Raw genomic sequence first — 27,083 nt, 5'->3', positions numbered from 1 at the left:
TCTAACGTGACCTGTTAAGAAAATATAACAAGCTAAGCTCACTTTTAAAACATACGAAAAACGCATCATGTTTATTATTTTTGTGATTATCTGTTATCTGGCTTCTGTTTATTTAAGCAATTTATACCTATCATTGACGTCCAAGCGTTAGCTATCCAATTTTAGCAAACACAGATGGATTTCTATCTTCTCTCATAAAACATCTTTGCTTAGACCAAAGACAGTAACCCAAGCGATTGACAAATCACACAACATTATCTGTACAATTACAAAAGATCAAGCTAACTTGAGCATTTAAGTTGTAAGACACATATTTCTAAACATTTTTATTATATCGTGTAAAAACGACGAATAATTTAAAAAAAGTATCGTCTACATTTAAACAGGCATTTTTCAAGGCAGCTATGCATGTTATACATGTTTTGCGCTGGTGACACAAGAGGTCGCTATTTATCAAAAATCAGGATTTGTTGTCATGACTTATTCAATTATTCGGTAGATTGTACAGGGTCTACTACCCGCCTCAGTCTGTTTTACATGTGATATGATTACTGCTAATCATGAAAGGTTAATCGATTGTTTTCTATTGAGTATAGAAATAGAAAACAATCGTGAAATAAAACCGTACCCTTTACACTATGGCAGAGCCACAGGGTAAACACATCTAAGAGGAGAAAAAAAGGACAAACACATGAATGACAACATTTTTATTGAGTTTACCTTATGCAAGACCATATAGATCTATACCCTTAACCTCATACTTAGTTTGTATATTTTTAACATTGCATAAGATCATTTAGAAGTGATCGATGTAGTGATATGAGAACCTTATTCATTTAAGTAACAGCTAGATTGAGGAAAAATGACACATTCATTCCCTCTGATTACAAGTGTGATCATCTTCAATCATGCATTACAGTGGTCTGTGGCTTATGACTTGAATGCAAAACAAACTGGGCACTTATAAGTATTAGGCTACAGATTTGATAAGTTTGTCCATCACATGAAATGATTATCAATGCCAAATGGTCAACCAGACAACCTGTTTGTGAAGGGCATTAAAGGTAATGTAGCTGCTAAAGTAGAGGGGTTGAACACCTCAGACCAGAATATATCAAATGAGGTTACAACTGAACCAACGAAATCAAACACAACAACACATTAAATCTCATTGCAGGAAAAAAAAGTCTCAAAGAAAACCCAAATAAACCTTTGCTTTGAGCCAACGCAGGTTAAGTTTTCTCCTATTAAAAGTGAGCATCTCTGCCGTCAGAGAGGGCGGAAAGCAAGATTGTCTGCAACGCTCAAGCACAGGCTGTCAGAAACGGATGGAGTATCAGTTCATGTGGAGCGGGGAGTGCTAGTTGCCATTGGTGCAGTCACACAAGTCAGACAAATGTTAACGTGTGTGAGGGAGTGCAAGACAGTACATAATTGGAAGGCTTCAGAATACTATAGCAAATGTAAACACAGCCTTGCTCTGGCAGGAAATCCAGTCTACTTTGATTGAACCTCTTTGCAGATGTCAAATTTTGCACTTTAAAAGCCCTTGTGTGTGTTTGTGTGTTTTTATATATATATATATATATATATGTGTGTGTGTGTGTGTATATCTATATCAAAAACATGCATCCATATTTGTTTCCCCGACAATATAAAAATTGTTTTAGTCAAGTGTGTATACGTGTACATGTGAGTAAATGGAGGTTTGTGTGTCGTTAACAAGTCTATATGTACAAAGTGTGCCAGCATTAAGAAAGTTTACTCATCCCTGACACTAAGATTAATGTGTACAATACACATAAGACATTGGATTTTGGTCATTGGGAAAAAGGCAACACTAAATGATTATTTGTGAATGAAATATCCAACCTATCAAAACCACACATCAAACCTGAAAACAACTTTCTATAAAAAAAAAATGTTCTAAAATGCAGTATTTACATTAACAACATTACAGGCTTGTAAGCAATGTGCACAGTGTTGTTTTTTCACTGTAGTGCTTGTAATGCTGTGTACGAAATCTACACAATTCAAAATGCTTAGAAGAATCTATCACAATGCAGGAAAAAATACATTTGTTTTGAAATGTAACAGTCAACTTCATAGCCAGCCAAGTATAGCTTTGTTGTTGGTTATCAAAACATGTTCCAGGCATGTTCTCAGTGAAAGACACCAGAATCAGCATCCGCTGTTTCAATCCTAACTCAGAAATCTCTAGAGTCCTGTACAAACAATGCAAAACACTACTTAACGTTGTCAAGAATTTCTCATTTTTTAAAGATCCAGTATAAACAACTTCCATTTGAAGTTGTGTTCTCTATACAGTGTACAAAACGTGCAGTTTTTTAAGAGTTAAATATTAATATTGAATTTGGATTATATACATCTAAACAAAATCCTCTGGATATGAACAGAAATTCCTTCACCACTGCCTTCAAACAGTTCCAGTCCCCAAACCTCCCACACAACAAACAACCCCCCCTCCTCCCAAAAAAAGATCTTAGTCAAACAAGATGTTCCCTCAAGTATACAAAAAAAAAACCAAGTTAAAGGTCCAGTGTGTAGGAGCTGGGGGCATCTAGTGGCAGAAATGGAATATAATATTAATAATTATATTAAAAAAATAAGAATGGTTGGGTTTAAGTTGCCTTAGAATGAGCTCTTAACATAGACAGAGGAAGTGGCTCCTCCTACTCAGAGTCCGCCATGTTGCACAGCCATGTTTCTACAGTAGCCCAGAGTGGACAAAAAAACCCCCAAAACAAAATAACAACACTGGCTCTAAAGGGCAACTTTTGCAAGTTTTGCGACCACTGTAGGTTGTCCTACACGCTTGGAAAGGGGAGGGTGAAGTGAGGGCTATTGAGTCAGTTGCTACAACCTCACTACTAGATGCCACTAAATCCTACACACATGCATTTTACAGAAAACTCAAAGTCAGTCAGGGGGGAAAAAATAGAAGCCACAGTCTCAAGGAAGTTTTTCCTGACAGTAAACAGGACACCATTGGAGGACACTGATGTTTAAAAAAAGATCATGGTAAAACAGAATTCACATTTGAAAAACCTTTGTCTATTTTCACAGTTAACTTTCGACTTATGAACATGAGGAGGCCTCAAACTAAATTCAAGTTACGAATAATATCTGGCAGAATAAACTTGATATATACTTTACAACATTTAGAGAGTAATTCTACTTGTTTATAACACTAAAGGTCCACGTTAGCAGAAGCAGCAGAACTCTTACTTTGAAACACATCATTCTGAGTGAACGTGTGCAGACGCAGGCGTGTCCGATACTTTTAAAGTTTCATCCTTTTAAAAAGGAAAATGGACTTCCTGAAAATATAATAATTACCTAATCCCAGAGCACACAATGGCTGTGTCTGTGGGTTAATGCATTACTAAGGTTACAAGATGGAGCACATGGTGCCACAAGCAGCTACACGAGCCAAAAAGCAAACAAAGTATCTTCCATCGCGACACTGGAAGACATTTTTGCTGTATCTCTAAAGTTAGTTTCCTTAGTCTACATGAAAATGGGACTTTTATATGACTGCTCATTAAAGGTCACTTCCTCATCAGCAATAAAGACCTTGTATATGTGTTAAATTACCTAATGCCCCTTTACTTACAGTATCAAATCAATGACAGTTTTGTTCAGATAGTTTTCATCCCGTCTGAGAATGTGACTGTTCCTTTTTTTGACAGTGAATAGTGACTGGAAATATTTTTTCAAATCAAAGTCAACTGTTTCAAAAGCATCTGAAAGTGTGTGCTGTATAGCTGGGATCCTCATGGTCACAAATCTCAGTGTAACTGTTTCAAAGCGTTAGAAAAACATTTCATCTATTTGTTTTCGGGGTGAATTTCACATTTAATAGCTTAACTCTTTAACATGCGCTAAATAAATGCATGATTCCCTTCTTAACATCTCTAAACAATGATTTTGAGTCTGATACTTTTGAGTTATAAAGAACACACTGATCCCTTACCAGACCCTTGAGTTGAAGGATATAAGAATTAACTCGTTAGATGACCCTGAGTGAATCATTGGCCTTATATGATGATGGCCATATTTTATAGCATAAAACATGTAGATTGCAATTCCTTACTTTCAATCGGAAAAAAAACTTGCCGCTAATTAACAAAAAAAAAAGGTCCAGTTTAAATGTACAGGCACAAATTGTCAGTAAACAGACTTATTTACATCAAGAAACGAAAACGAAAATGGAGGGAAAACACAAAAGAAATGCACACCCCCTTTAAATCTCCATTGTGCCAAACGTTCTTCCACAAAGATGATATGTTTGCATCATAACACCTGGAGCTCATAATACTGAGTCCTCTTCACATCCGGGAACCCCTTTCCTGAAGAATCTGCAGAGACAAAGAACAGAAAGTAAAATAAAAGAATACAAACACTAGTCATGATAGACAAAAGCCACTTAGTACCCAGCTATACAGTCCTGTGCATCTAATTAGTCACAGTCGCTTCATATGTGTTTACTGAAGCACATATTCCTGCTACAGAGCTTACTCTCTCAGCCAGGAGCACTCGTACATTTACTCTACGTGCTGGCTGAATCAAACACACTGAATAGGGTGCAGAGGAAAAGGGAAATGCTTGCACAAGCGAGGAAAACAAAGACTATGCGTTACGTGGTTGTAGAGCCAATTCTGGGGGCGCTCATGAAGCAGAAAAGCTAGACAGGTGGGATCAACCTTGGTACTGGAAAGACATGCTGCTGAAACTAACTACAGCTCCCTCAGGGATTATGAACTGCCAACGAGATGAAGGGCAAAAGACAACCGGAGAGCCTTATTGAGGCAATAGCAGAAATTATTTTGATAATAAATGAATCGTTTAAGTTAAAAATGTCAAACCACTCCCTGGATACAGCTTCTGAAATGTGAAGACTTGGGTCTATCGGTCGCACCAAAAAAGACCTTAGGTTACTCTTTTTATTTATATATTTCTGGGAGACAATAATTGGCAGATTAACCGTTGAAAATAAGTGTTAGTTGCAGCTCTATACCACGTACATTTACAGTGCTATTGAAATGTCAGAGAGGTGAACTTTCATTCAAATGCTGAAGAAATGTAATTGTAGTATTTAGCTAACATTTTACCTCTACATCGAGCCACTGAATTAAGGTAGAATACCTTATTAAAATATGATTAATGGTTATCTCAGTAGTTTCTGCAATCTATTTGCAGCATATTTCTTAACATTCTGCATTCTTTCTAATGGCCAGTAGGGGGTGATTCCACTGGTTGCAAAAAGCAAGGCTAATTGTATCTAAGTTTATGAGAAAATGACCTTACTTCTTTCTTGATTTATTACCTCAGTAAACATTTCCCAAATGAGTTTGTGGTCTCAGTTTCTAGTTTCAAGTGTTCTTCAATACAACATCATATTCATTTTGCAAATTATGATCCCATTTAGAATGAATTACACGCTAAAGCAGGGTAATGCTTGAGAGCGTTGCTACCTTGTGATTGACAAGTTACTAACACAGCGACCCATCAATCAGGATAGAGGCATACTCAGAGTCTGAGATCCACCCTTTGCTCCTCCTCAGCTCCACCCCCTTGTACATATATGGTAAGTTCTGGCTCCAAAGAAACAAGACGGCGAAGGCGAAATGCTAAACTCGAGGCTTCAATATGGTAGACCACAAACAAATGGGTAACGCCACATTGGCTACGTCCACTTCTTTTCAAACAGTCTATGGATTAAACTTAACTTTGCTCATTAGGCCACTTTGTCATTTTTTAAAAGCTGCTACTCCTTTTGACAATGAAATGGACAAAGGGAGCACTGTAACCACCCCTTCCCTTTAAATGTCACTGAATGAGGGACAATGAGTCAAACTGCAGCAGCTAATGATTCAGCATGCCCTCCATTAACCAATGCTGTGAGCATGACAATAATTACAAGGGTCTTATTTACACTACTGAAACAAATGGAGCTCGTCCCATCTGGTTTCAAAGAGAGCTTCACCTGCAAAAGCCACGTTCGACCAGTCTCAGCAGGAGCCATGTGGTTTTTGATCTAGCTATGCCTTGAAGAAGGCCACAGCTGATTTTCAACCTGGATTCAGTCTCTTCACTCTGGTTTAAGTAAATTATCAGCTCAAGCTGTCTTTGAAAGCAAATGTGAACAAAGTTTTCAGTAGTGGTGCATCAAGGAGGCACGGGAAAAGGAAGAGAGGGACAAACTAGGGAGGTGTGGCGGAGGGACTACGAGCACTTGAGCGCTCACCAGTGAGTCATAAGTGCTCAACTCTAATCAGAGTCATTCATTTCATAATCCGTCTCTTCGTCCTCGCTCTGAGCAACATGCAGCATGCAGACGGCACAGAAGAAGACAAGAAAGGCATGGCATAAAATCATGGAAATGAATGGAGGTGTAAAATGTTGGGCAGGAGAACAAGGGCTTATGTTCAGAGGGGATTCACTTAACAACTACATTTAGTGTCTATGAAAAACTCAAGGAAACAAGTACAAATGTTACCCAAGGGCACATTTCCACCACACTTTATTCCCTGTCACAATGGATTCAAAATTGTGCCATTTATCACAAATAAATCAGTTGCTTAGGACAAAAACAAGAGCTAATTTTAGATTCCAATTCCTTGAATAGAAACAGTCATACTCAAGGACCCAGTTTGGATATAGTGCCCCTGGAAACAATCACCACAAAGCCTCTGCTCTCTCTCTACATTTGCTTGAAAGACACACTGGTGGTGTTTAATAGTTCAATTAAAATGAAAAGCAGCATGAATGTAAGTTTAACGGTGTGCTTCTTCTCGTGTAGTTGCCTTTAAGGAATTGGGGTTCCCGCAGAGACAAGCAAATGGGAGTTTCAATTCCCCTGGGCGCGCCTCCTGCTCCGCTCCCAAAGCCCTTGAGAAAAGACCTCGCCAATAGCAGCACTAATGTGCAGACCTGTGCCCTCTTAATACCCCTGGCATGGATGATACTGTTTAGTTTATTTATCTATTTTATTTCAGCTGCTTTGCTTTACTTTATACATTTTATCCTCTTTTTCTCAGATCACTTGTGGTTATACAGGCAGGCTGTTTTTCAACGGAGGGACTGAATATTCACAATGTTCTCCTTCATTGAGGTTCCTCATCAATAAACCAGAGGTGCTTTCAGTCCCCTGGTGGCATGTTCATAAATGCAGTGCATTTAAAACATCCAGCACAGGCCATCACTCACAGATGTTTGCTATGGATGGCTTTTCAACTGGCCCCTCTCCACACACGCTCACATACTTACCTTAGCCTTCTCACTGGGCTCACTGTTTGTCCCGTATGATTGATTGTGCAGCTCCTTGGAGACTACGCACAGGAACTCGGCTTGGTCTTCGTTTCCATAGTTGTAAGAGGAGCCTATGCTGACCAGCTACAGAGACACGAGAGCAGAGCACAGTGGGAGAATTAGTGTTAGACTGATGAAGTCGTTGAGGCAAAAACTGGGTTACTCGTGGCAGGAAAACAGAGGTAGGGAGACGTAATATAAAAGAGGATGACAACCAATCAAAGAGCACAGAGAGTCTATAGTGTCCTGCAACTGCAAGGTTTCTCAATATACTATAAAGGATTTCACTACATAGCTCAAAATAGTTCATACAGACAAATTTATATATGGTCTGTGCAACCTGGCTTGTTTTTAGGATTAATTATATGGCAATTTTGTGCTTTTATTGGATAGATAGCAATGGAGAACACTGTAATATAGGATGGAGACACATAAAGGTCCTTTAATCATATTCAAACCCAGGATGTCATGATTGCACAATTAAATGGTATGCTGAGACCACAAGGCCAAGAGGGCACCGCGCTTAAAAAAGTAAACTAATACAAAAAGAGAAGGCACAAGTTAGGGACTTCAAAACCAATCTCAGCTCCATTGAAATGTGTCAGTTTTCCGTTTATACATTTCTAAAATGCAATGCAAACCGTATTTTCAAGATCTGCAGACATGCTAGCATTGAAAACCCAAAATAAAACGTTTGTGAGGATCAAAAGGGCGGACAGAAAAACTGAGTCATCAAAATAATTACACAGAAATTAAACAACTGGTGGCCCAGAAATAGAAGGTAATGACAATGAAAGAAATAGCACAAAGATGACACGGACAGAAAAAAGACAATCAGCGGATAGTTAGTGAATATAAGTGCAGGAACTCGGCCACAGGAAGCGAACATGCTGGTTGAAAAAGAAAAAAAATCGATGGGGGATGATGGACTTGACTTGAAGAACAAGCTTGTTTTAACAGTACTGCATCTCCTACAAACCGCCATCCATTACCACCAGCTCCATTTTTTAGGTCTCTGATTTGAATGCTAGCAGTACCATGACACAGACGATGTGTGTAGGACTTTCTCAAGCACTACAACTGCCATATTAATGACGATAACACCATCAGTACTAACAACACTATTACTAACAGGTTTGTAAAAGTGAGCATTGATTGAGTGTTAAAGGGTCATCCCTCAGGCTCAATCATTCACAACCATTACCAATGAAGCTGTTTACCTGTGGAATGTTCCAAACAGGTGTTTTTGGAACATTCCACAACTTCTCCAGTTTTTGTTGCTCCTGTCCAAACTTGTTTGAAATTTGTTGCTGGTATTAAATTCAGAATAACGTTGATGAGGTAAAAGATTAAATATATTGTCTTTGTTCTGTTTCCAATTGAGTATATGTCAAAAACCGTTTGAGCTTGTACATGGGCTTGGGAACACTTTGGAAAAAATATCCAGAAACACAGCTGACTTATCTGAGTCTGAGCTCATCTGACACAGACTGACACAAAGCGGAAAAGTGTGCTGTGGTCTGATGAGACCACATTTCAAATTGTTTTTGGAAATCGTGGACAATGTGTCCTCTGGGCTAAAGAGAAAAAAGGACCATCCAGATTGTTGCCACCATAAAGTTCAAAAGCATCTGTGATGGTGTGGGGGTGTTTTAGTGCCTCTGGCATGAGTAGCTTGTACATCTGTGAAGGCACTATTAATGCTGAAAGGTACATATTGTTCTTTATTCAAACAAACAAAAGTCAAAGGATCTGAAAATAACTATATTCTGTTTTTATCAACATTTTACCAAACATCCCAACTTTTTTGGAATCAGGCTCACAGACACTATGAGCTGCATCCCATACTCCCATATGCTTTCTATGACTCAAAATGGCTTGCTTTAGCTTGGCTTACCAGTCTACCACAAGGGTAAACTCAAAATCTGCGAGGCAACTGAGTGCAAAACAACCCAAAATTCAACCAATCAGTGAAGCTACTACTGGTAAGAGCGAGTGACCTTTTCCTCCAAGCACTGAATGTGTCAGTCAGGAAAAGAATTGCTATGAGAAAATCCCACGCACAACATCTTTAGAAACCAACTGTACAATAATCATGGTCACTTCTAATGTTCCTGTTCCCAGTCATGTCAGTTTAATAAAAGACACAAATAACACAAGAGGACAAATAAAGGGAAGTCATCTGAATAAACAAACTGCATGCACACCTGAAGAAAACATGAGGGGAAAAAAAACAGAGCAATTCCTGTTCCTATATCTCTGCTGTTACTGCTGAATGTTAAGTGTGTGCACACTGCAGGATACATGTATACCGTTTGTACCCAGGTGTGCATGTTCAGACATGCATTGCCTCATTAGCCACTGCTGCCGGAGACTTGTTGTTGTTAAGCGTTCGCGCTTACATTAGGCATCAGAAAAAAAACAAAACAAAAAACACCAAATAATCTCAAATAGCTAACATGGATTTTACTTGTCACACTGCTAAAGATTCAACACGCACCAAATCCTAAGACTTTCAGGAACATGCACTTCAACAGATTCCCTATGTTCACAGGAGTTTTAAAGACGCAGTAGGTCATTAAAGCTCATCTCCCCAAAAGACTCGCCGGGGCTGAGCGGACGACTGAGCTTTAGGCTTGCATAAGGAGTGTTTCTAGGAGTTTCCCATCTGACCTGTGTAAGGAGATTAGAGATTTCAGCTCTAATGGGAGATCCAGTGATCCCTCTTCTCAGAGAGATTCATTCACACACAATACACACTCCCAACACCCGAACGTGTGGTTTCTCACTAGAAAAATTTGCCTTTGGCATTTCCAGCTGAACACAAACTCTCATATAAACTTGGATTATTCTGTCTTAATGTTGGAATCCGTTTCAATTACCTGCAGGGAAGATAAAACAACATTTTTATTTTTAAGCTTCACCTCTAAACAACCAGAACTATATCAGATCACAGCCCCACAAACAGCCAAGTGGCTACATCAAAGCAAAAACACAGAAGGCCGTTGACAAGCTTACAAACTGTGAATGCAGTATGAATAAAAGAATAGTATAATAAAATAACATCACAGACAAAAAAAGGTGTCACGTTCTCTTGGCCTCACTGGTGAGCAAGCAGTACAAATGAACACAGAAGAAGAAGAAAAAAAAAAAGACCAACAGCTATGTGTCTACTTGGGACAAACAATGGCCAACGGGGTGTGTATGGACAACATGGGGACCATGCAGTGACCAGCCCGTGGACAGAAATTTGAGGGACACACCTCTCCGCTGTTGTTTGGCAAAGCAGACTCCTCTCCCTTCACCTCCCTTGACACAATCAGCAGAAACTCTGACTGGTGGGCCCGCCCGTAACCTATACTGACAAGCTGCAACAACCAATCAGAGCACAGAAGGGATGCCCGGATCATGTATGCAGACATTGAGAAAGATGTGATTTGCTGTTTCGGCTTTTTGGCCGTTTCCAATATTGAGGATTGGACTTTTTGGGTCAATGTGAGCATAGCGGGGTGGGTGAAGCACATGAAAGGAGGATTGCTGCTGTGACCCTGCAGGAGGAGATTTACCTGTTCAAACTTCCAGCCGTCGGACATGGTAGACACCATCTGTGTCAGCTCCTCCTCCTGGCACTGCAGCACCCGGTACACATGTTTCACCGGAACCTGAGAGGAAGGACGAACACGCGAGGGAAATGGGATGGAAAGGGAGAGATAACAGCTCGCAAAATGAATAAAACAGGATCGTCACTTTCATGGAGAAATCTATCTAAACAGAACCTCTTATACCTGTGATGTTTTACAGTCGCGTTCCCTGATCTTGTCCTTGATGAGCTTTATTAATGATGTGATGTTGTAGAATTCGGCTTCTTCAAGTACACCTAAAACAGTGAATAAGAAACACAGAAGCTTTTAAGGCACACTTGCTGCTACTAACTCCTCATAATGGCATCTACTTCAGAGTTTTGCAGAGACGCTAAAGTATGGTCTACAACAGAATCAATTTAATGAAGGAAAACATAACATTTCATATTCTAGAGACGGTACCTTCCTCTGCCAGGTCCCTGTTGAGCACCAGTTTGCCATGCCTCAAGTAGTTAAGCACTGGCCCAAAGTATGTGGGGTCTCTGTCAATGAGATAGGCACCAGTTTCATCCTGAAAAACAGAACAGAAGGAGAATGAGATGAATAGAATAACGCTGCATTCACTGTTCAAGTTCTGTTCAACTGTTCAAAGAAACAAACCTTTAGGAAACATGCTCATTCCTTTTAAAACCCCACACTTAGATAACACCGATTTCAATTTGAACTAAATGCATCCAGTAAAGAGAATGCATGCACCGAGATTTCAGATTTTCTCATCTGACTCTGGGTAAAATGAAAATGGTATTTTAACAAAATGTCAGCATTCTGTTAAAAAGAGACAATCAATGGGCAGGCGTTTACAGGGGGTGGGGGGCAACAATGTGCATCAGTGGATAAAACTCCAGGGATGAGAATTACGAGGTCAGCTCCTGTGCTGATAATCTCTACAGGGGTTGAGAGGACATGCGCTCACAGAGAGCCACACACGTACAACAGCTTTGGGATATCACTTCACTACTCCCAAAGGCCTTGGGTTTGATCCTGATTCCTTCACAACCGCTGGGTATTCCCCTATTTCTGTAAGTACTGCGATTAGACCGTCATTGTCTCATGGGGGAAAAGGAGGCTAAAACAATTAGAGCAGAACAGAAAAAGATTTGGAACAGAAGGCTGGATCCACCAAGGGGACAGGGAGAAAGCACCTTGGCTTACAACCGACAATTAGCCTAGTCTGGTCCTAACACATAATATGAAAGTCAGTTTGAACAGCTGTTTAACTACAGCAGGTGACACCAGTTCACTACTAAAAATTGCTTAATATGATGTGACATTTAGTGAGTCAAATGTGCATGACCTTTAGTGAAACGCTCAGCATGGAGGAAAAGCCTTAAGCAAATTTTGTGCTGATCTTCAAATGCTGCAGGATGTTTGACTAGTTTGCATCAGACAGGAATATGGCTTCAGGGGCAAGCTTGACAAATTAGCAGCATTGCCGGTCGGTGCAACAACAAAGCAATATTGTCATACACTCGAGGCCATGACCAAACTCATACATACAGGTAGGTGTACGCCGAAGAACACGTGCACATTCATAGTTACCTTGTCTTCACGAGTCCAGACATGGATTCAACTCAGAACCCATTAATCTTTCCAATAATGAGAGAAGGTCCCAGTGCATTTTCTTTTGTAATGAATCTCTGAACCCTCTTAGCTGGCTGACCTCCTTTCCAAAGCAAAAATATCCCACCGGAGCCCAACGGAGCTCTATTCTGGTCTCATTGCCCTGTGTCAGTTCCTTACATTTCCATAGTCACTGAAGTTTAAGCACAAGTACAGGTGGGCCTGCGTGGATGAAAGTAGACATGGCCAAAGCTGTGCAAATGACCTCATTCAAACCACGCTGTACATCATGGTTAATTTTAACATAGAGCTGCAATGCACTAGATGTTTAGATTTCTTTCTACTACATCATTTTACAAAAAGCAAAAGAATGCACCTTGTTTTCAGTGTCCAGTCCCTTATTTATTTATTTGGAATTTCTAATAAATGAGTGTATTGTCCTCTTCCATCATGGAGAATGGGCTTTACATTATGGAGCTATAACAGTTTGACTACTGCTTTGCACAACAAGTAGCTAGAGCAGGGGTTGGCGTGGAGAAAAGAAGTAGAAGGAAACACTGAAGAAAAAGTGTGAGTTCATTTAATCCGTAATGGAGACATGACTAGCTGGACTGGACTGACAGTCAGCCTCCATTTTTCTGGGAGATTGTACCCGGTGACAAATCAAAATTGTACAGTGAAAGCGAGGATCTTAGGGAACCAATCTAAATGCAGATGGTGTCATTATTCTATCGCAATTACCTTGTGCAATCAACATTTACTTCATAACAGTATGTTAAAGCAAAAAACATGTCTACTGCCAGTTTAAGTAACAATATTGAAAACAAGAACTGGCGTGTTTTTCTATGACTTACAGTGACCTTGAAAGCAAGATGGGCTTTGGGGGCACGTTCAATAATCAGTTAAGGTTGAGACTCTCCCCTCAATTCCCTTCCCTCTGGTTCTTCACTTTCATCAATCCAATAAACAGCCAGGAACATGTTAAACTTTGGCTGGCTTTGAACGTAAATTTGATTTGGGCGCAGGAGTGAAGAAAATGACTGAATTTCATTTGGTGCTTTGGTTTCAGGGTTCCAGGTATTGTCCATGCTACACCACTGTCACACTGGGACACTTGCACAACAGAGCCATCACCTGGGCTCATCCTACTATGTATGTAAAAATGTCTGCATTGAAGAAGGCTTCCCGCCCTGTTGTGTTGACAAGCCTGTTGCTGGTCCTCTGGGTGCGCATGCATCTGTGTGGGGGATTTGGGGTGACAGTGACCCAGTTCAGAGAAAGATGATTATGGGGGCTCGGATATGGGCCTGAGTACACAAAGGGGACATTGTTTTTAATTTAAAACAAAAGGCTGTGTCTCTGGGGGCCCAGGCTGGGGCGCACTGGGCAACAAACAGAGGGGCAGGGACAGTTAGGGAATGGGAGGAGGGCTGCTGGGAGGTACTGTAGACAGTGAAGAAATTTAGTGAATTAGAAAGCTGCAGAGAAAGTACATCTCTGTGCAATACTATGATCGTGATGATAAACAAAAGCACCTTATCTCCTATGAATATTGCGATTGTGAAGAGTAACAGAACTGCTATATCTAACCATCCTGACTCATTCATACCTTGAGAGATGTTGATTAATTATACATCAATACTGCACCTGCATGGAACCAACCGCTTAAACCAAAGAGACCAGATGATATCAACAAATACACTGGTAAGTGTCAACACCGCCTACAATAACCACCAGAAATAGGTCAGTTCAGTGTAGGTCAGCCCCGCTACGTGGCTACATTGTGATTTAGCCTTGCAAAAACACTGAAACTGCAAACGCTTCCATACATACAGTAATAAAAGCAACGTGAAAGCAGGCCTAACCATGACTGAATCCAAACTGAAGACAGCTTAAAATAGAGGTAAACAAAAGCTCATTAGAAGGGTCGGCACCTTATCATTCTTCTCTAACACACAATACATATCCTCCCACAGGAAATACCATGGTGACCCACCCTTCAGGCACATTATGTCCAATAAGGCTTTCTGCAGACACATCAACACTCAAAGTCAATTCTTAATTCAACAAAAATTAACAAGTCGCTGCATGTTTGTACAACAATGGGTGTACACAAAAACTTTGCAGGCAGGTGTGGGGATATTCGCTGCTAAATTTCATAAAGGCTTTCAAATAATACACCAGATGGTTGCCTGTAATAATCAAAATAAAAGAAACAGCAACCGCAGGATGATGAAAACGATCAACACAATCATGTGAAGCCATTCCAATTTGCTCCGGCCAAGAATATAAAGAATGACAGCATTATCAAATGCTGCTTGGCTTTCAGTGTAGCCAAGCTGGAAAACAAGCCCACTGCGGAAACAGTACTTAAAGATGTTGCAGTGGATCTTCTGAGTCACATGATTGGAGTTACTTAGCCAAGTGGAAGTCTGATCCTCAAAGAGTAGGAGCCAGGAGTCCCTCTGGAGTACAAGCAGTAATGGCATAGTAAAATAGGCCTTCATCTTTTAAATAATACAAACATCATATCAAGGCTATATTATGTGAAACTATCTCATATTTCAAGATATTTAACACTGTCATTTGAACGTGAGTTTGACCTTTCACCAGGGCTGGGAGGAACTTCTCGCCTTTCTACCATTTTCAGCTGTGCAAGGCAACACCATCAGTGCACTTTGCAGAACAATTTATGATGGAGGAGTGCTTCAGGCAGTAAATGAACAGCTCCTTTTAAAAGTCCCCTAAAAGCTTTGCTGTCATGATGAGAGGCGGCTAAGTAGCTCCACGGCTAAGCTGGAAAGCAAGGAAATCACTGCAACCTGGGTTTTCTCTAGGAAGAAGAGCAAATGTGTATTGGAATAGAAAAAGAGGCTGTAAGTGAAATTTGTTTGGCCTCCCTGATGATGGAGTTTAGTAACATTTTAAATTCACTGCAACACAGGGCTATATCAATAGTAGGCTTGTGTGAATAAAGTTGCTTTCGACTGATAAAGCCAAAAGAACCAGCCTTGAGCCATACCGGATTTGCCAATAGAACCCTGCACTGCCCCGTTGAGCACTTACTGTGAGAAGGAGCAGACCGAGATATCACTGTTAAATATTTACGTTGCCTCCCACGGTGTGCTCAGGCATGACATACAACCTGAATCCAGCATTAAATACGGCCATATTTCTCTCACACATGCCGCAGAGAGAACTTCTCTGGGCAGCAAAAGGATATGAATATGAAAAGATTAAGACGTTGAAGGAACAAGAATCCTTTGTGATGGGGTGCTTGAAAAATTGATGCAGCTCTCAAAGCTTGAAAGCTGGGTCTCTACTTGAGTGGTCCTGAGCTGAGTAGTTTGAAAGCAGGACTCTGCCAAGGGGACGGGTGCCCATTGATGTGCATCTCTCAGCTCGTCGACAGGACAACTGACAATTTTGAAAGCAGTACCCGCCTATGATCTTGCGGCATGAATTAGTCACTTAAGACTAACAAACCTCATAACAACAATGTCACTCTGAAACGACAGCAATGAGAGGCATGCTGATTCTGGGAGAAAGTATCTCTAAACAGAATACTTATAAATATGAGATCATCAGCTGTTATAGCAGTGCACCTCACAGCACTTCCTCCACTTTCTCCCTGATCTACCCCAATGTGCAAAACAGGCTCCAGTCAACAACATGAATAATGCAGTTCTCCTCAAGAGTCCTGCTGAAGCACGTCAGCCTGCGTGACTGAGAGCTGAACCACTCATTTCCTTGGCTGGGAAACACAATACTGCATTCGCCCAAAAACAGAGCTCTTCACTGATCTGTTTTTTTGCTGGGCTTCCTATTCACATGCAGGATTGTGTGACGCAAAATACAAAAACACAAGAACCTTGTTGACTCAGTTGCAAATTAGATGAGATCATGTCAAAATATATAGCCACATATATATAATAATAACCTGTGCTGTGCGCTATCTTAAACCAGACTGTCTGCAGGAGAGAGGTACAGTAATGGCATGAGAGTCTGATACACACTTAAGACAAGGGATTGAGATGGACTGATCCGATGCTCATGGGAGGATAGACTGACAAAAAGCAAGCTGATTATTCAGAGATTAAGATATTTGCATGAAAATACGAGATGAGCCATGGTCTCATCTTAGCATAAAGGGGGACAGAGGTGAAGATTAAAATGTGCAAGCAGATGAAAACAATGAATAATGGGGCAGTAAAATGAACGATGAAAAGCAGAGCACTATGTATACAGACACTAATACATTGTGTTTGACAGGGCTTTGGGCCCTTCAAGCACACACACTGCCGTTAAAACTGGCAGATGGACAAACAGAGAGAAGGCTGCATCTGGAGCACTGAGGCCATTCAGGGAGATGAGTGACTTCATCCCAAGCTCTCAGTTGTCAGCAGCACCTCACCCCACTTGGCAATGACTTATGTACTCATTAGGGGAGCCTCACCACAAGCACAGAGGCTGATTAATGCAGAGCAAACACAGCCAAGTAACAGACTAACCTCGGGAGAGGGAGGGAAAAACACTAATTGATCGAGCAATAAAGTCTTATATGTGGAGATCATTTAACCAGTTAATTATGGCAACAACACTGGTGACATTACAATCACTGGATGGGCCAGAAAAGAACTATAGATGGATAGTGCATCAATACCATAACATGAATTTGTTTATGCTACAGCCTGATTTAAATTAAAGCTCAATAACACAATTTTTGCATTCATTAGTCTGTTAACGTGGAGTGAAATAACCCACCTAGAGTTTAGATCAGATATTACGGTAACATTGTGCTACACCAACTACATCCAAACACGGATATATAACAGGAGTTTTTTTGTCAATACTGTACAGGTTAGGAGGAAAATTAGGATGTTGTCACTATTTGACATCTGACACCTCGATCAGTGCAACGCAATGCAACGGCCTTAGATGGGGAAAGTTTCCAACTACTGTGGCGACTTAACATTTTTACTAGAAACCCTACAGAAACAATTAGAAATCATGCGCTATTTTTTACGAAACAACACACTGAACAACACATTTAGGTAACCGGAAGACCTGACAATTTATGTTGTTAAAGACACATTACGAGCGAGCAAAGTTGCACACACTAGCTAACATCAAGATCGTATGTCATGTGGTGACTGTCGGAATCTAGCTAGCTTAGCGGGCTAATGCTAACTAGCCACAAAAAAACGAGTTAGCACTAAGTATGAATAAACAATGACTTTCACAAAACTGTGGGTCTGGTTAAGCAAGCTGACACGCGCAGTCACCAACCACCCAACCTGCTTAACGATGCAGTACGTAAATACAAGCTAATTTAGTTGGAAATACAATTGAGTTAACCAACTGCGCTCCTAACTACAACGCTAACTAGCTGGACTAGCTTAGCATTTAAACGTTACCTTGTCGGAGTCGAGCTCGGGGTCAGCTTGGCTCAGTCTGTACAGAAATGATTTTGGATCTCGACACAGCGTCTGTCTCGTTGTTAAAAAATACGTCCCCCCGACGTTTAGTCGAATCCATTTCGATGCCCCGGCACCGGCTGAGGTGTTTCTCTCCGTAGGAGAATGGGCCAAACATCTCCGGTGAACGGAGCTGCTTGTCTCGGTGCTGTTCTCCGCCATCCCTCTCCTCGTCTCCTCCGCCCTCGGCTCGGGTCTGTCTGTGCGGCTGACAGGAAATATCCAAGCTGCAGCCACCAACTTTTGAGTCCACGATTCATGCAAAGCAGGCTGCCAGCGTCTCAGCCACTCCTACTAACCCACTCAACCAGCACTGACAGACACATGCATAAATTATTCCAGGGAAAAGAGGTCCTCCCCAGCTTGATCCACCGACGCTTCAATATGGAGCAATGTTGTCTTGATTCTGACAGCCTGGAAATATCAAGGCATAAGGAAGAATGGTATCTTATGAGCTATGGAGACAAACACCATATTCAAATGGTTCGTATACAGTATTTATTGACTTTTGCACTGAAAATGTGCTTTTAAAGTTTCGCAAGACCAACTTTAGGTTTTCACCTGTGATGTTTGCATTAAAGTAATTTTCAGACACCAAACATTGGTAATGGGCCGGTACTTTATTTACATGCTGCAAAATGTGAGATGCCATTGCCACTGAATGCTGCTGCTTTCACTGTGTCATGACTGTAGTTGTTAACAGAAGACAGGACACATGGCTTTATTTGTATGCCTAAATCCCTACATGCTTTAATTACTGGACTACCAAGCATTAAGTGGAAAATTCATCATTCAACATCTACTGACCTAGCGCACAAATAATCAGAGAGAGAATGAACAGATTCATTAAATTATCAGAATATGATTAAATCACTGAGCAAATAGAAAATGTATGATATAGTAAGAAAAAAGCTGTAAAATATTATAGTTTACAATAATTATTCACATTCAAAGGCTTTACATCAATACATACACAACATGGCCCCTGAACATGACTTCAATCCAAATATGATTCATATATTAGAATTTAAATAACACAGAATGAACTAGAGGCTAAACAATAGCCATCAAATAACCTTATACAAGAATAAAAATACAAAAACTGTATCCTAATATCATTGCATTACTTGCTTCAGATTTTAATAATACATCATCTGTACATCACAGTTCTAGTCAGTTACAAGCCAGGTAGAGTATTCCATACACAATGTAACCGACTGCCATCGACTTGATTCAATTTTTCTAACTAGAGGAAAACACGTCTCTAGTGTTTCCTCAACTTTATAGACAGATACAGCAATTTCATCGGTTATTTGGATCAGATAGATATCCTTTAACTGACATCCAACCACATCGAGGCCCGGGCCCCAGGGCCAGAGGGTCCTATTCACCTATACTCCAGTCACACACTGCACACACAGACTCAGCTGAAGGAAGAGGACCTTTGGAAAGGACCTTAAGGTAATATGTCAAAAATTAAAAGCATTATGATAATACATATTGCTAAAACAAGAGCACAAGTTAAATCAATCGCTTTAATTTCTGTTGGGCCAAACGTCAGAATGAAAACAAAACAAAACAAAAAAGATGGGCCTATGAGCCCAGATGAGGCAGTTCTGCCATCTTGTCCAGGGACAACAGCTTTACTGTGATTGCTTCCGTGAATGATAGTATGCGTTTGTATCTCTGTTGATGAAGGTTTTCTGTTCAGCATGGGGTGGTCAGCACATAAGATTTTGTTTTCAATAGGACGTACTGAAGATGAGCCGACTATCCCACCGAAAAGGAAATTGAAGAATTCACACCACAAAGAAATAGCCAGTGAATGGTACAGAACAGCCAAATCATCCAATAATATTCGCTATGGTTGCCAATGCAGTCAAAAATACCCACCTTTAAACTTGAATAAACTATATCTCCAGTGCCCTAGGAGAGAGAAGCAGACAAGGCTGAGCTACAAAACTGGCCATGCAGGAAAGATAAGCAAGTTATGATTAGGAAGTACAAGCTAGTGGCATGTTTACCCACCCCATGTTAGCAATACATCCTCAGTAACGGCAATGGAAGGCTCACACTTATACAGAGACTGATTCAGACCCATGTCTCACTGCAGACCGGCACTCTGCTGTTACAACGAGACCTTAGTTGGACTGCAATAAGCAAGTACCAAGAGACTTAAAAAAACAACTCAAATACCGTGGGAACATTTGGGCTCTGACAAAAATATATAAAGGATTTGAGTTTGGTAAACGTGAGAGACTGAATCAGCTTACAGTATCTGTTACAACTATGGAGTATATGCATGAGAAGTGGGGCCTGACTACAGCTTGCACGTACGATGTAGGATTAGGATATGGTTTAATTAAGATATCAGGATAGGCTCTGGTTCATAAAAGCTAGATTTTGTGTTATGGTATCATTGAAGCAGGAAACCAGTCCTTGCATCTGAGATAGTCCTAGCAGTACCCAACCTCGTGTCACTCTACAGGACAAGCTTGCCCTTCTCTTCCCCCCTGCAGAATGTACAAAAAGCAGATGTGCATGGTGGCAGTCTTATCATCCATACATGGAAAAATGCAATAGAAGCCTCACAGAGAGCACAAAGAACAAGCAAAGCAACCCTGAATCCAAAGTTGTATTTTTCCCATGGTTCTACTCAGGAAAACAAACAAGGTCTAGATGCCAGCGTCTCTAAGAGTTTGTTTACATTGCGGTGATGAAGGGCACTAAAGAGGGTGTTACTCTGCTCAGTGATTGGCCTCAGAGCTAAAGAGGAGTGGCCACTGGAGGAACTGTGCTCCTATAGGCCAGGGTTTTGGTGCCTTTGATAGATCTTTCTCCACACTTCCTGGATCTTCTTGCACCATCGGTCAGCGTTTCCGCTGGGGTCCATCAAATAGTATGTTCGGTTAGGCTGCAAACATCACAGAAAAAGGAAAAATATATGTGTTAAAAAAGGAAACCACATGAGAAGAGATTCTAAACAGTGGGCAAGTATCAACATGCTGCTGGCAGAAAATATGCTGGACAGGCATCAGAAATAAACAGTCATGTACCGTGTGAACAAAGAAGGTTTTGAAGTTCTTGGCCTCAGGGCGTAGCTCTAGGGACCAAGGAATCTCCCCTTTCAGGACCTTGTTGACAGGATCCACGTAGTACAGGTGTGGTCCTTCAGTGAGAAGCAGCTGTCTCCGTCGAGCAAACAGACCCTGCAATGGAATGCCACATGTATCAAGATATTAGTTCACCAACAGAGGGAGCTGTGAGGCCAATGAGACTTTCCCCACCACAGCAGGGAATTCCCCTTTACTTCCTATATGCTAGCAGTCAAAGCTGTACCATGGGAAGTGACTTCATTTATGCTGAGCTGAGCCAACTTTAAGTAGAAAACCTGTTTTCATTTTGAAATGTTTCCCAACACAGCTACTGTATAGTAAACTATTAACCTGTGACAAGGTCTAGATCCAAAATCATCTTATATATTATTTAATATTTAATAAATACACCACAACATAATAAATACATGCAATATAAAAAATCTCATGTATATGGGTTAGAATTCACATACCTTTCTTTTATCCACCGGTCCCATTTTCAGGATCAGGTTATTCTCCACAAACTGGTGCCTGTGTAAACAAGCCACATATTAATGATATCTCCTTCATTTTACTCAAAGTTTAACTTTACACCTCAATAAATATATGTAATGACAGCCAAACAAATTCTTAATTACATAATTCACATGATTATTTAACTTTGTTCCACATTACTAGGACATAAGTAAGATTCTAATCCTAGAATGATTCACATTTAAATACAACAATGAACAAACAATCAGGTTGACAAGGGTAAAACATTGGATGGGGTTTACCAGGGGTTTCCAGTGGTCTGTTTGTCCAGCAATAGCTGCTTCTCTTCTTCAGTGAACTGCAGGTCCAGCTCAAAAGAGTTATTGTCCAGGTCATGGATGTACTGCTCAATGTTGCTGCTGGACCTCTGTGGGGGTGTGGATTCATGTGGCGAGAGGGAGTGTGAAGAGCTGGATTGGGCCACCTGCATGTTGCTGAACTGGCTCAGGAGGTCATCATACTGAGATAGGAAATGAGACAGGGGATATTGAACTAAAGATTTTGGACTGCTCAGGGTTTGGGGGAATGTATATCTTTCAGCAAGGCATCACGCCTACATTTTGCCATGAATAAGCAAACAATGGAAAAAAAAGAAATAGAGAGATCTGGACCATATATGTGGTGGTATACATATATATACACCATATGAAATATCTTACGTTTCCATAGCAGTCCTCATCATCCTCAGACATGGCTGGCAGGTAAGGCGTGAGCTTGGGGGGTGTCTGTATGTGTAGGTCACTCCAGGAGATGGTGTCGAAGAAGGGGTGCTGCTTCAAAGGATCGTACCCTCCCATCTCTTCACACCCAATCCGTTTGGAAGGGTCCAGTGACTGAGGCAAAAAACAGAAACAGATATGACATGTGTTTGCATTCAGTAGAAAAGAACTGCCCTGTAAATAACCCACACCAGCAATGACAACTACAGTATTACATTAATGTTGGTACAGATATCAATAACATTTGATTGTATCCCACATATAGGAATCATGTTTCTTGATGACCTACCAAAAGCTGTTTGACAAGATCCTTGGCTTTGGGGAAGAATTTCTCTGGGAATTCATACTCCAGCTTTATTATCTTCTGGAATATTAGGTACTCATTTCTACAACATATGAAATACAGGAGGAAAAGAACAAAAAGAGACTAAGAAAGTGAACCACAAGTAAAATGATGTTCGCTGGATTAATCTTACTGGGGCAAGAATATTCTCATGCCTAGAATGAGTTACACTTGAAAAAACCTTTAACAGTAAACATTGAAGGGAAAATAGGAATGCAATATGATCAGCCATTATTGAAGAATTAATCTATGGGGATTAACTGAGCTGTCATAACAACATTCCCTTAGTACGTACCCAGCTCTGAACGGTGGTAAACCAGCCACCAGCTGATAGATAATACATCCCAAGGCCCAGAGGTCAGAGCTTAAAAAATAAAATAAAATAAACTTACTGATGTGATATCACTCTTATCTGACAAACATAAAAATGTAATACTAATTAGCAACTGAATCAGTTGCATGGTGACCAAACTTCATTACCTCTTGCAGGCTGATTTCTCTGTTAGCAGCTCTGGAGACACATACTGTGCTGTTCCAACAAAGGAGTTTGCTCTCGCTGCCAAACAATGCAAATAAAAGGTAAAAAGACATAAATAATTTCATAAAACTCCACATTCATGATGCATGAACACACTTGTTACATTTTATGCTGAGAGGCATAAGCAAAATCATCATTGTGGTTATACCTTGTTTACTGTCTGATGATAACTGTTTTGCTGTCCCAAAATCTGTTATCTGGATGTGCATGTCTTCACTCAGAAGAATATTCTCTGGCTTCAGATCTCTGAAATGAAAGAAGTAAGATGTGGGGAAATCAAAGACTTCACTAAGTTTGGAATCTCTAAAATAAACAGCAAAAAGGGACTGAAATATAAGTATGGATGACTAAAAAAAAAAGACTTACCTGTGTATTATCCCCTTATTGTGTAAGTATTCTAGAGCACAAACTATTTCAGCAGAGTAGAATCTAGTACAGGTCTCGTCAAATGAACCAATTTTCCGAATGTATTTCAGGAGCTCTCCATTCTTAGCGTAGCTGAGACCAAAATCTAAAAAAGCTAGTTAAGGAGCACTGAGATTACTAGAAATCAATTGTTACTACCATTCATTACCATCCACACCATTTTTGTTTTACACACAAACAACTGGTAAGTTGGTAACATGCCTTGACAAATTGGACTTGTTAAAGGATACACAACTTCTCATCATCTTGAAATGTGAAGTAGAGCTTGACGAAGAATGGGTGATCTAGATTTGACATCAAATCCCTTTCTCTTTTCACGTACTGGGCTTTGTTCTCCTTCATAATATGACGCTTCTCTAAAATCTTAACTGGAGGAGAGGAAAGAAAATTTAAGAATATTTTAGTAAAGATGCACCCAATACCGTTCCATCTTGATAGTAAAGTGTAATTCACCAAAAGCTGGTGAATTATTACTTACTTGCATATTCTTTCCCTGTTACCTGCTCTCTTGCCAGGACAACCTGAGGATAAAAGAGCAGAAAAAAACATATTATGGCAACTTACTTTCTTGTCCTACCTGAGAGAAAATCTAGTAACTCCTAGGGCCTGTTTTGTCACTTCATCTAAAATGAACTGAGGATGACTCATCCAAGTACATTAATCAAAAGAATGCTAGCATGTAGCAACATTTACCCAGGTATAATTCAAAAGTGGAATGCAAGTTACATACTGTCGAGAAGGAGCCCTCTCCCAGTATCTTGCCAAATCTGAAGTCCTCTGGCTTCTTCTTGCGTGGCTGGGGGGCTTGGACAGCCGGCTGTGTGCGGAGGTCTGAGCCCTGGCTGCTGGCAGACGCTCCTACAGCACGGGCCTCTGAGGCTGAGCCCTCCATGCTGGGACAGTGGCTACTGCTTGCGCCTGGGATAGCAAGTGGCGAGCAGGAGTCAGGGTGGTTTCTTACCATTGATGGATGCGAGCAGGAACAGATGACAACGCTGGGCTGAATGGGCACAACATCATACTGGAACAGGAAAGGGAACATTGAGAATATATCAGTCAGCAGGGTGATGCAGATGCAGTTATTGATTTAAAAAAGTCACATATGGTTTAAATAATGCAATCACTTTAGAAACCTGGAGGCCTAGCATAAACTGTCAAAGTGCACCTTTTAATGAACTCAAAAATTACAACTGAAAACACACCTTTCATTGAGACTAGCTATTGGTATGATGACAAGCTAAGGCCAACCATATGAATGCTGGAAATAACATGCTAAAATACAACAGTAAAAACAGTTTCCAATATTAATTTGTATAAAAAGTGTTGTAAATGTTTATGCTAAAGGTCATGTTTTGCTGTCCAGTACAGTGCCATCATTCTGTGAGACAACAAATTTAGCAATTGCTTGATTTTAGTGCATCATAGCTCACATTTGCAAATTTCTCCTTGGAGACAAACTAACTAACTAACTAACTATTTTCTGAAACTCCCCCCAGTAAGATGACACAGGGGTCATAGGAAATAAACTGTTAGAAATGCACATATTTCCTGGCCCAGACTGATTGGATTTTCTGCTGGGGATTGTATAACGAAAGCAATATAATTTACAACAAAACGAGCAATTGCCCGACCTATTCCAGAAAATGTGTATAGAACACTCAAGGGCTTAGAAGATCTTGATTATGGAGAGCAGAACCACTTCCCAAGGTCGCTTACTTATATTTACTACAGCTAACACGTTTGGTAGGTTTTATAATAACTTAAATATATAATTGCAAGTGAGACCACTTGAGGAGCAAAGTCTAGAATTGATAAAGACATGCAACGGCTATTGAAGAAGCCGCTTTTGAGCCTGGTGGTCCCACCCTCCAGTGTTAAAGTAGTAAAAACTATGTCAAAGTTACTGCTTTCATGTGACAGCCGCACTTACTATCACAACTGCACCGAACTCATCAAATTTGTATGTCCACGGTCAAACTGACATGGCAGCTAACGCACACTAACGAGAAACCCACCAAATGACTGTTGGAAACTCCAACACACAGCGAAAGGTTGTGCTTTGCAGCAAACTGTTTGGTACTTGTATAAAGTTAGTTATTTTAACCAAGTCAACAACTTAATATTCAGTACTGATGTTCAGCTCATAACTCAGTTAACGTTAGTTAACTAGTTCAGTTGGCCTAGCTTCTTCTCATTCAAAACCAAGGTGTGGCCATTTAGCTGCCTTATCCGGACTTGACTGTATGGTTGCCAACTGATCGTATGGCTATCTACCGACCCATTATCTTTGGTCAACCACGTAATGGTTGATAGAAAATGTCAGCTAACATTAACCTAACCCTGAGTACTCGGGTAACAACAGGCCTGTGCGAACTTTCTTTGCTAACTAACGCCTGCTAGCAAGCTAACGTTAGCTCCTGCTGCCTTGTCAAATAATGCCGGCCATCACTGACAGCGAGTTATAAACTTAACGCTAACAGCCAGTCAATTAGCTAACGTTAACGTTAGCCAGCCAGGTAACAGATAAGTAACTTCAAAACCTTATGCCACTTTCATGTAACGTTACTCAATCATGTTCAGAGTTAGTGTGCCAACATTAAGATCGAAATTTTAAAGTTACTGGGTTGACAAGCAAACTACACAACGTTAACCTTAAAAAGCTATCTTCTAACCAAAGGTGGAACGCATAAAGCTAATGTTAGCTTGTTAGCAAGCAGGAGCATCGCTCGAAAGCGCGAACATGTTTAGCTAACGTCAGCCAACAGATAACGCTACTGACCAAGGGGAAATGGTCATACATCCTATAAAACTAATAGCAAGCGCTGGTAAATGCTAAATCAACACCGAATAATTCGTCGAACCTTGCACCATATATCAAACTGGGTGTTGGACAACCTCGAGTAACGTACCAAACATTATAAGTGTTGTTAGCCAACATTAGCGAGCTAACATTGCTAGTGAGTCGTAATGTTAAACGATCTTTTGCGGCTAGCACCGCTCTTCAAATGAAGGCCCGACGTAACTATTTGTTGTCAAACAGCCGCCACACTGTACATTTTGAGCACCGGCTTCGAACTGTTTTTCATGGTAAAGTTGCAACACTTACCAGCTGACTTGTAGCTCTTGCCATGGGAGTTTTCCGCGAGTATTTATTTGGAATAAAATAATTAGAGAAGCTCCAGTAATGGCTGCCTCTGCGCCTTCATTTTCGAGCTGTGACGTCGTTCCACAACAATGTTACCGCAGGACAGCAGAGGAGAGTCCCGCTGTGTCCGCCCCCCTCGCCACATTTACAACCTACTGAACTTCATCTTGCTGATAGAGATTGAGTTAGACGGCAGCAGTTGTTGATATTCAAATACCGCAGGAAACGTGGCATAACTATCTTTGCGCCAGTCTGTTTTAGATCGACTAA

At 40.6% G+C, this 27,083-nt stretch overlaps 2 protein-coding genes across 3 annotated transcripts; both read right to left on the bottom strand.

Annotated features, from left to right (window-relative positions):
* Positions 1-1,538: 1,538 nt before the first annotated feature.
* Positions 1,539-18,220, bottom strand: kctd5b (potassium channel tetramerization domain containing 5b). Its single transcript, XM_041963371.1, has 6 exons — positions 17,954-18,220; positions 11,379-11,487; positions 11,121-11,212; positions 10,902-10,997; positions 7,294-7,419; positions 1,539-4,382 (listed from the first exon to the last, which is right to left on the bottom strand). Exons 1-6 carry the CDS (start codon positions 18,173-18,175, stop codon positions 4,353-4,355), a joined length of 675 nt encoding a protein of 224 aa, XP_041819305.1. The 5' UTR covers positions 18,176-18,220; the 3' UTR covers positions 1,539-4,352.
* A 394-nt stretch (positions 18,221-18,614) lies between these two features.
* pdpk1b (3-phosphoinositide dependent protein kinase 1b) lies at positions 18,615-26,905 on the bottom strand. 2 transcript variants are annotated; one of them, XR_006007876.1, is made up of 15 exons: positions 26,775-26,905; positions 24,399-24,689; positions 24,147-24,189; positions 23,899-24,036; positions 23,609-23,753; positions 23,391-23,488; positions 23,185-23,260; positions 23,000-23,068; positions 22,651-22,747; positions 22,302-22,475; positions 21,885-22,102; positions 21,582-21,639; positions 21,070-21,222; positions 19,907-20,927; positions 18,615-19,783 (listed from the first exon to the last, which is right to left on the bottom strand). XR_006007876.1 is itself a non-coding variant. In XM_041962485.1 (14 exons), the coding sequence occupies exons 1-14, from the start codon at positions 26,796-26,798 to the stop codon at positions 20,814-20,816; spliced, it is 1,698 nt and encodes a 565-aa protein (XP_041818419.1). In that variant the 5' UTR covers positions 26,799-26,905; the 3' UTR covers positions 18,615-20,813. The 2 variants fall into 2 exon arrangements, 1 of the variants encoding a protein (XP_041818419.1); XM_041962485.1 differs by having other exon boundaries at positions 18,615-20,927.
* Positions 26,906-27,083: the final 178 nt, after the last annotated feature.

The sequence above is a fragment of the Chelmon rostratus genome, chromosome 21, assembly GCF_017976325.1.
Source record: "Chelmon rostratus isolate fCheRos1 chromosome 21, fCheRos1.pri, whole genome shotgun sequence".
In the NCBI taxonomy this organism is placed as follows: domain Eukaryota; kingdom Metazoa; phylum Chordata; class Actinopteri; order Chaetodontiformes; family Chaetodontidae; genus Chelmon; species Chelmon rostratus.
Note: the sequence above shows the minus strand (reverse complement) of the source record. Positions and strands in the feature narration are given on the sequence as shown.

Bases quoted from the DNA above. Each gene is read 5' to 3' on its own strand.
- pdpk1b (XM_041962485.1), bottom strand. From the start codon at position 26,798: ATGGCAAGAGCTACAAGTCAGCTG. The intron at 24,190-24,398 runs GTATGTAACTTG...TTTTATCCTCAG, and splicing joins GAGAGGGCTCCTTCTCGACA to GTTGTCCTGGCAAGAGAGCA. The intron at 22,103-22,301 runs GTAAGATATTTC...TTCCTATCTCAG, and splicing joins ATGAGGACTGCTATGGAAAC to TATGATGACCTCCTGAGCCA.
- kctd5b (XM_041963371.1), bottom strand. From the start codon at position 18,175: ATGGCGGAGAACAGCACCGAGACAAGCAGCTCCGTTCACCGGAGATGT. The intron at 10,998-11,120 runs GTATAAGAGGTT...CCTTCCTCTCAG, and splicing joins GCGACTGTAAAACATCACAG to GTTCCGGTGAAACATGTGTA. The intron at 4,383-7,293 runs GTAAGTATGTGA...TTGTCTCTGCAG, and splicing joins AGCCCAGTGAGAAGGCTAAG to ATTCTTCAGGAAAGGGGTTC.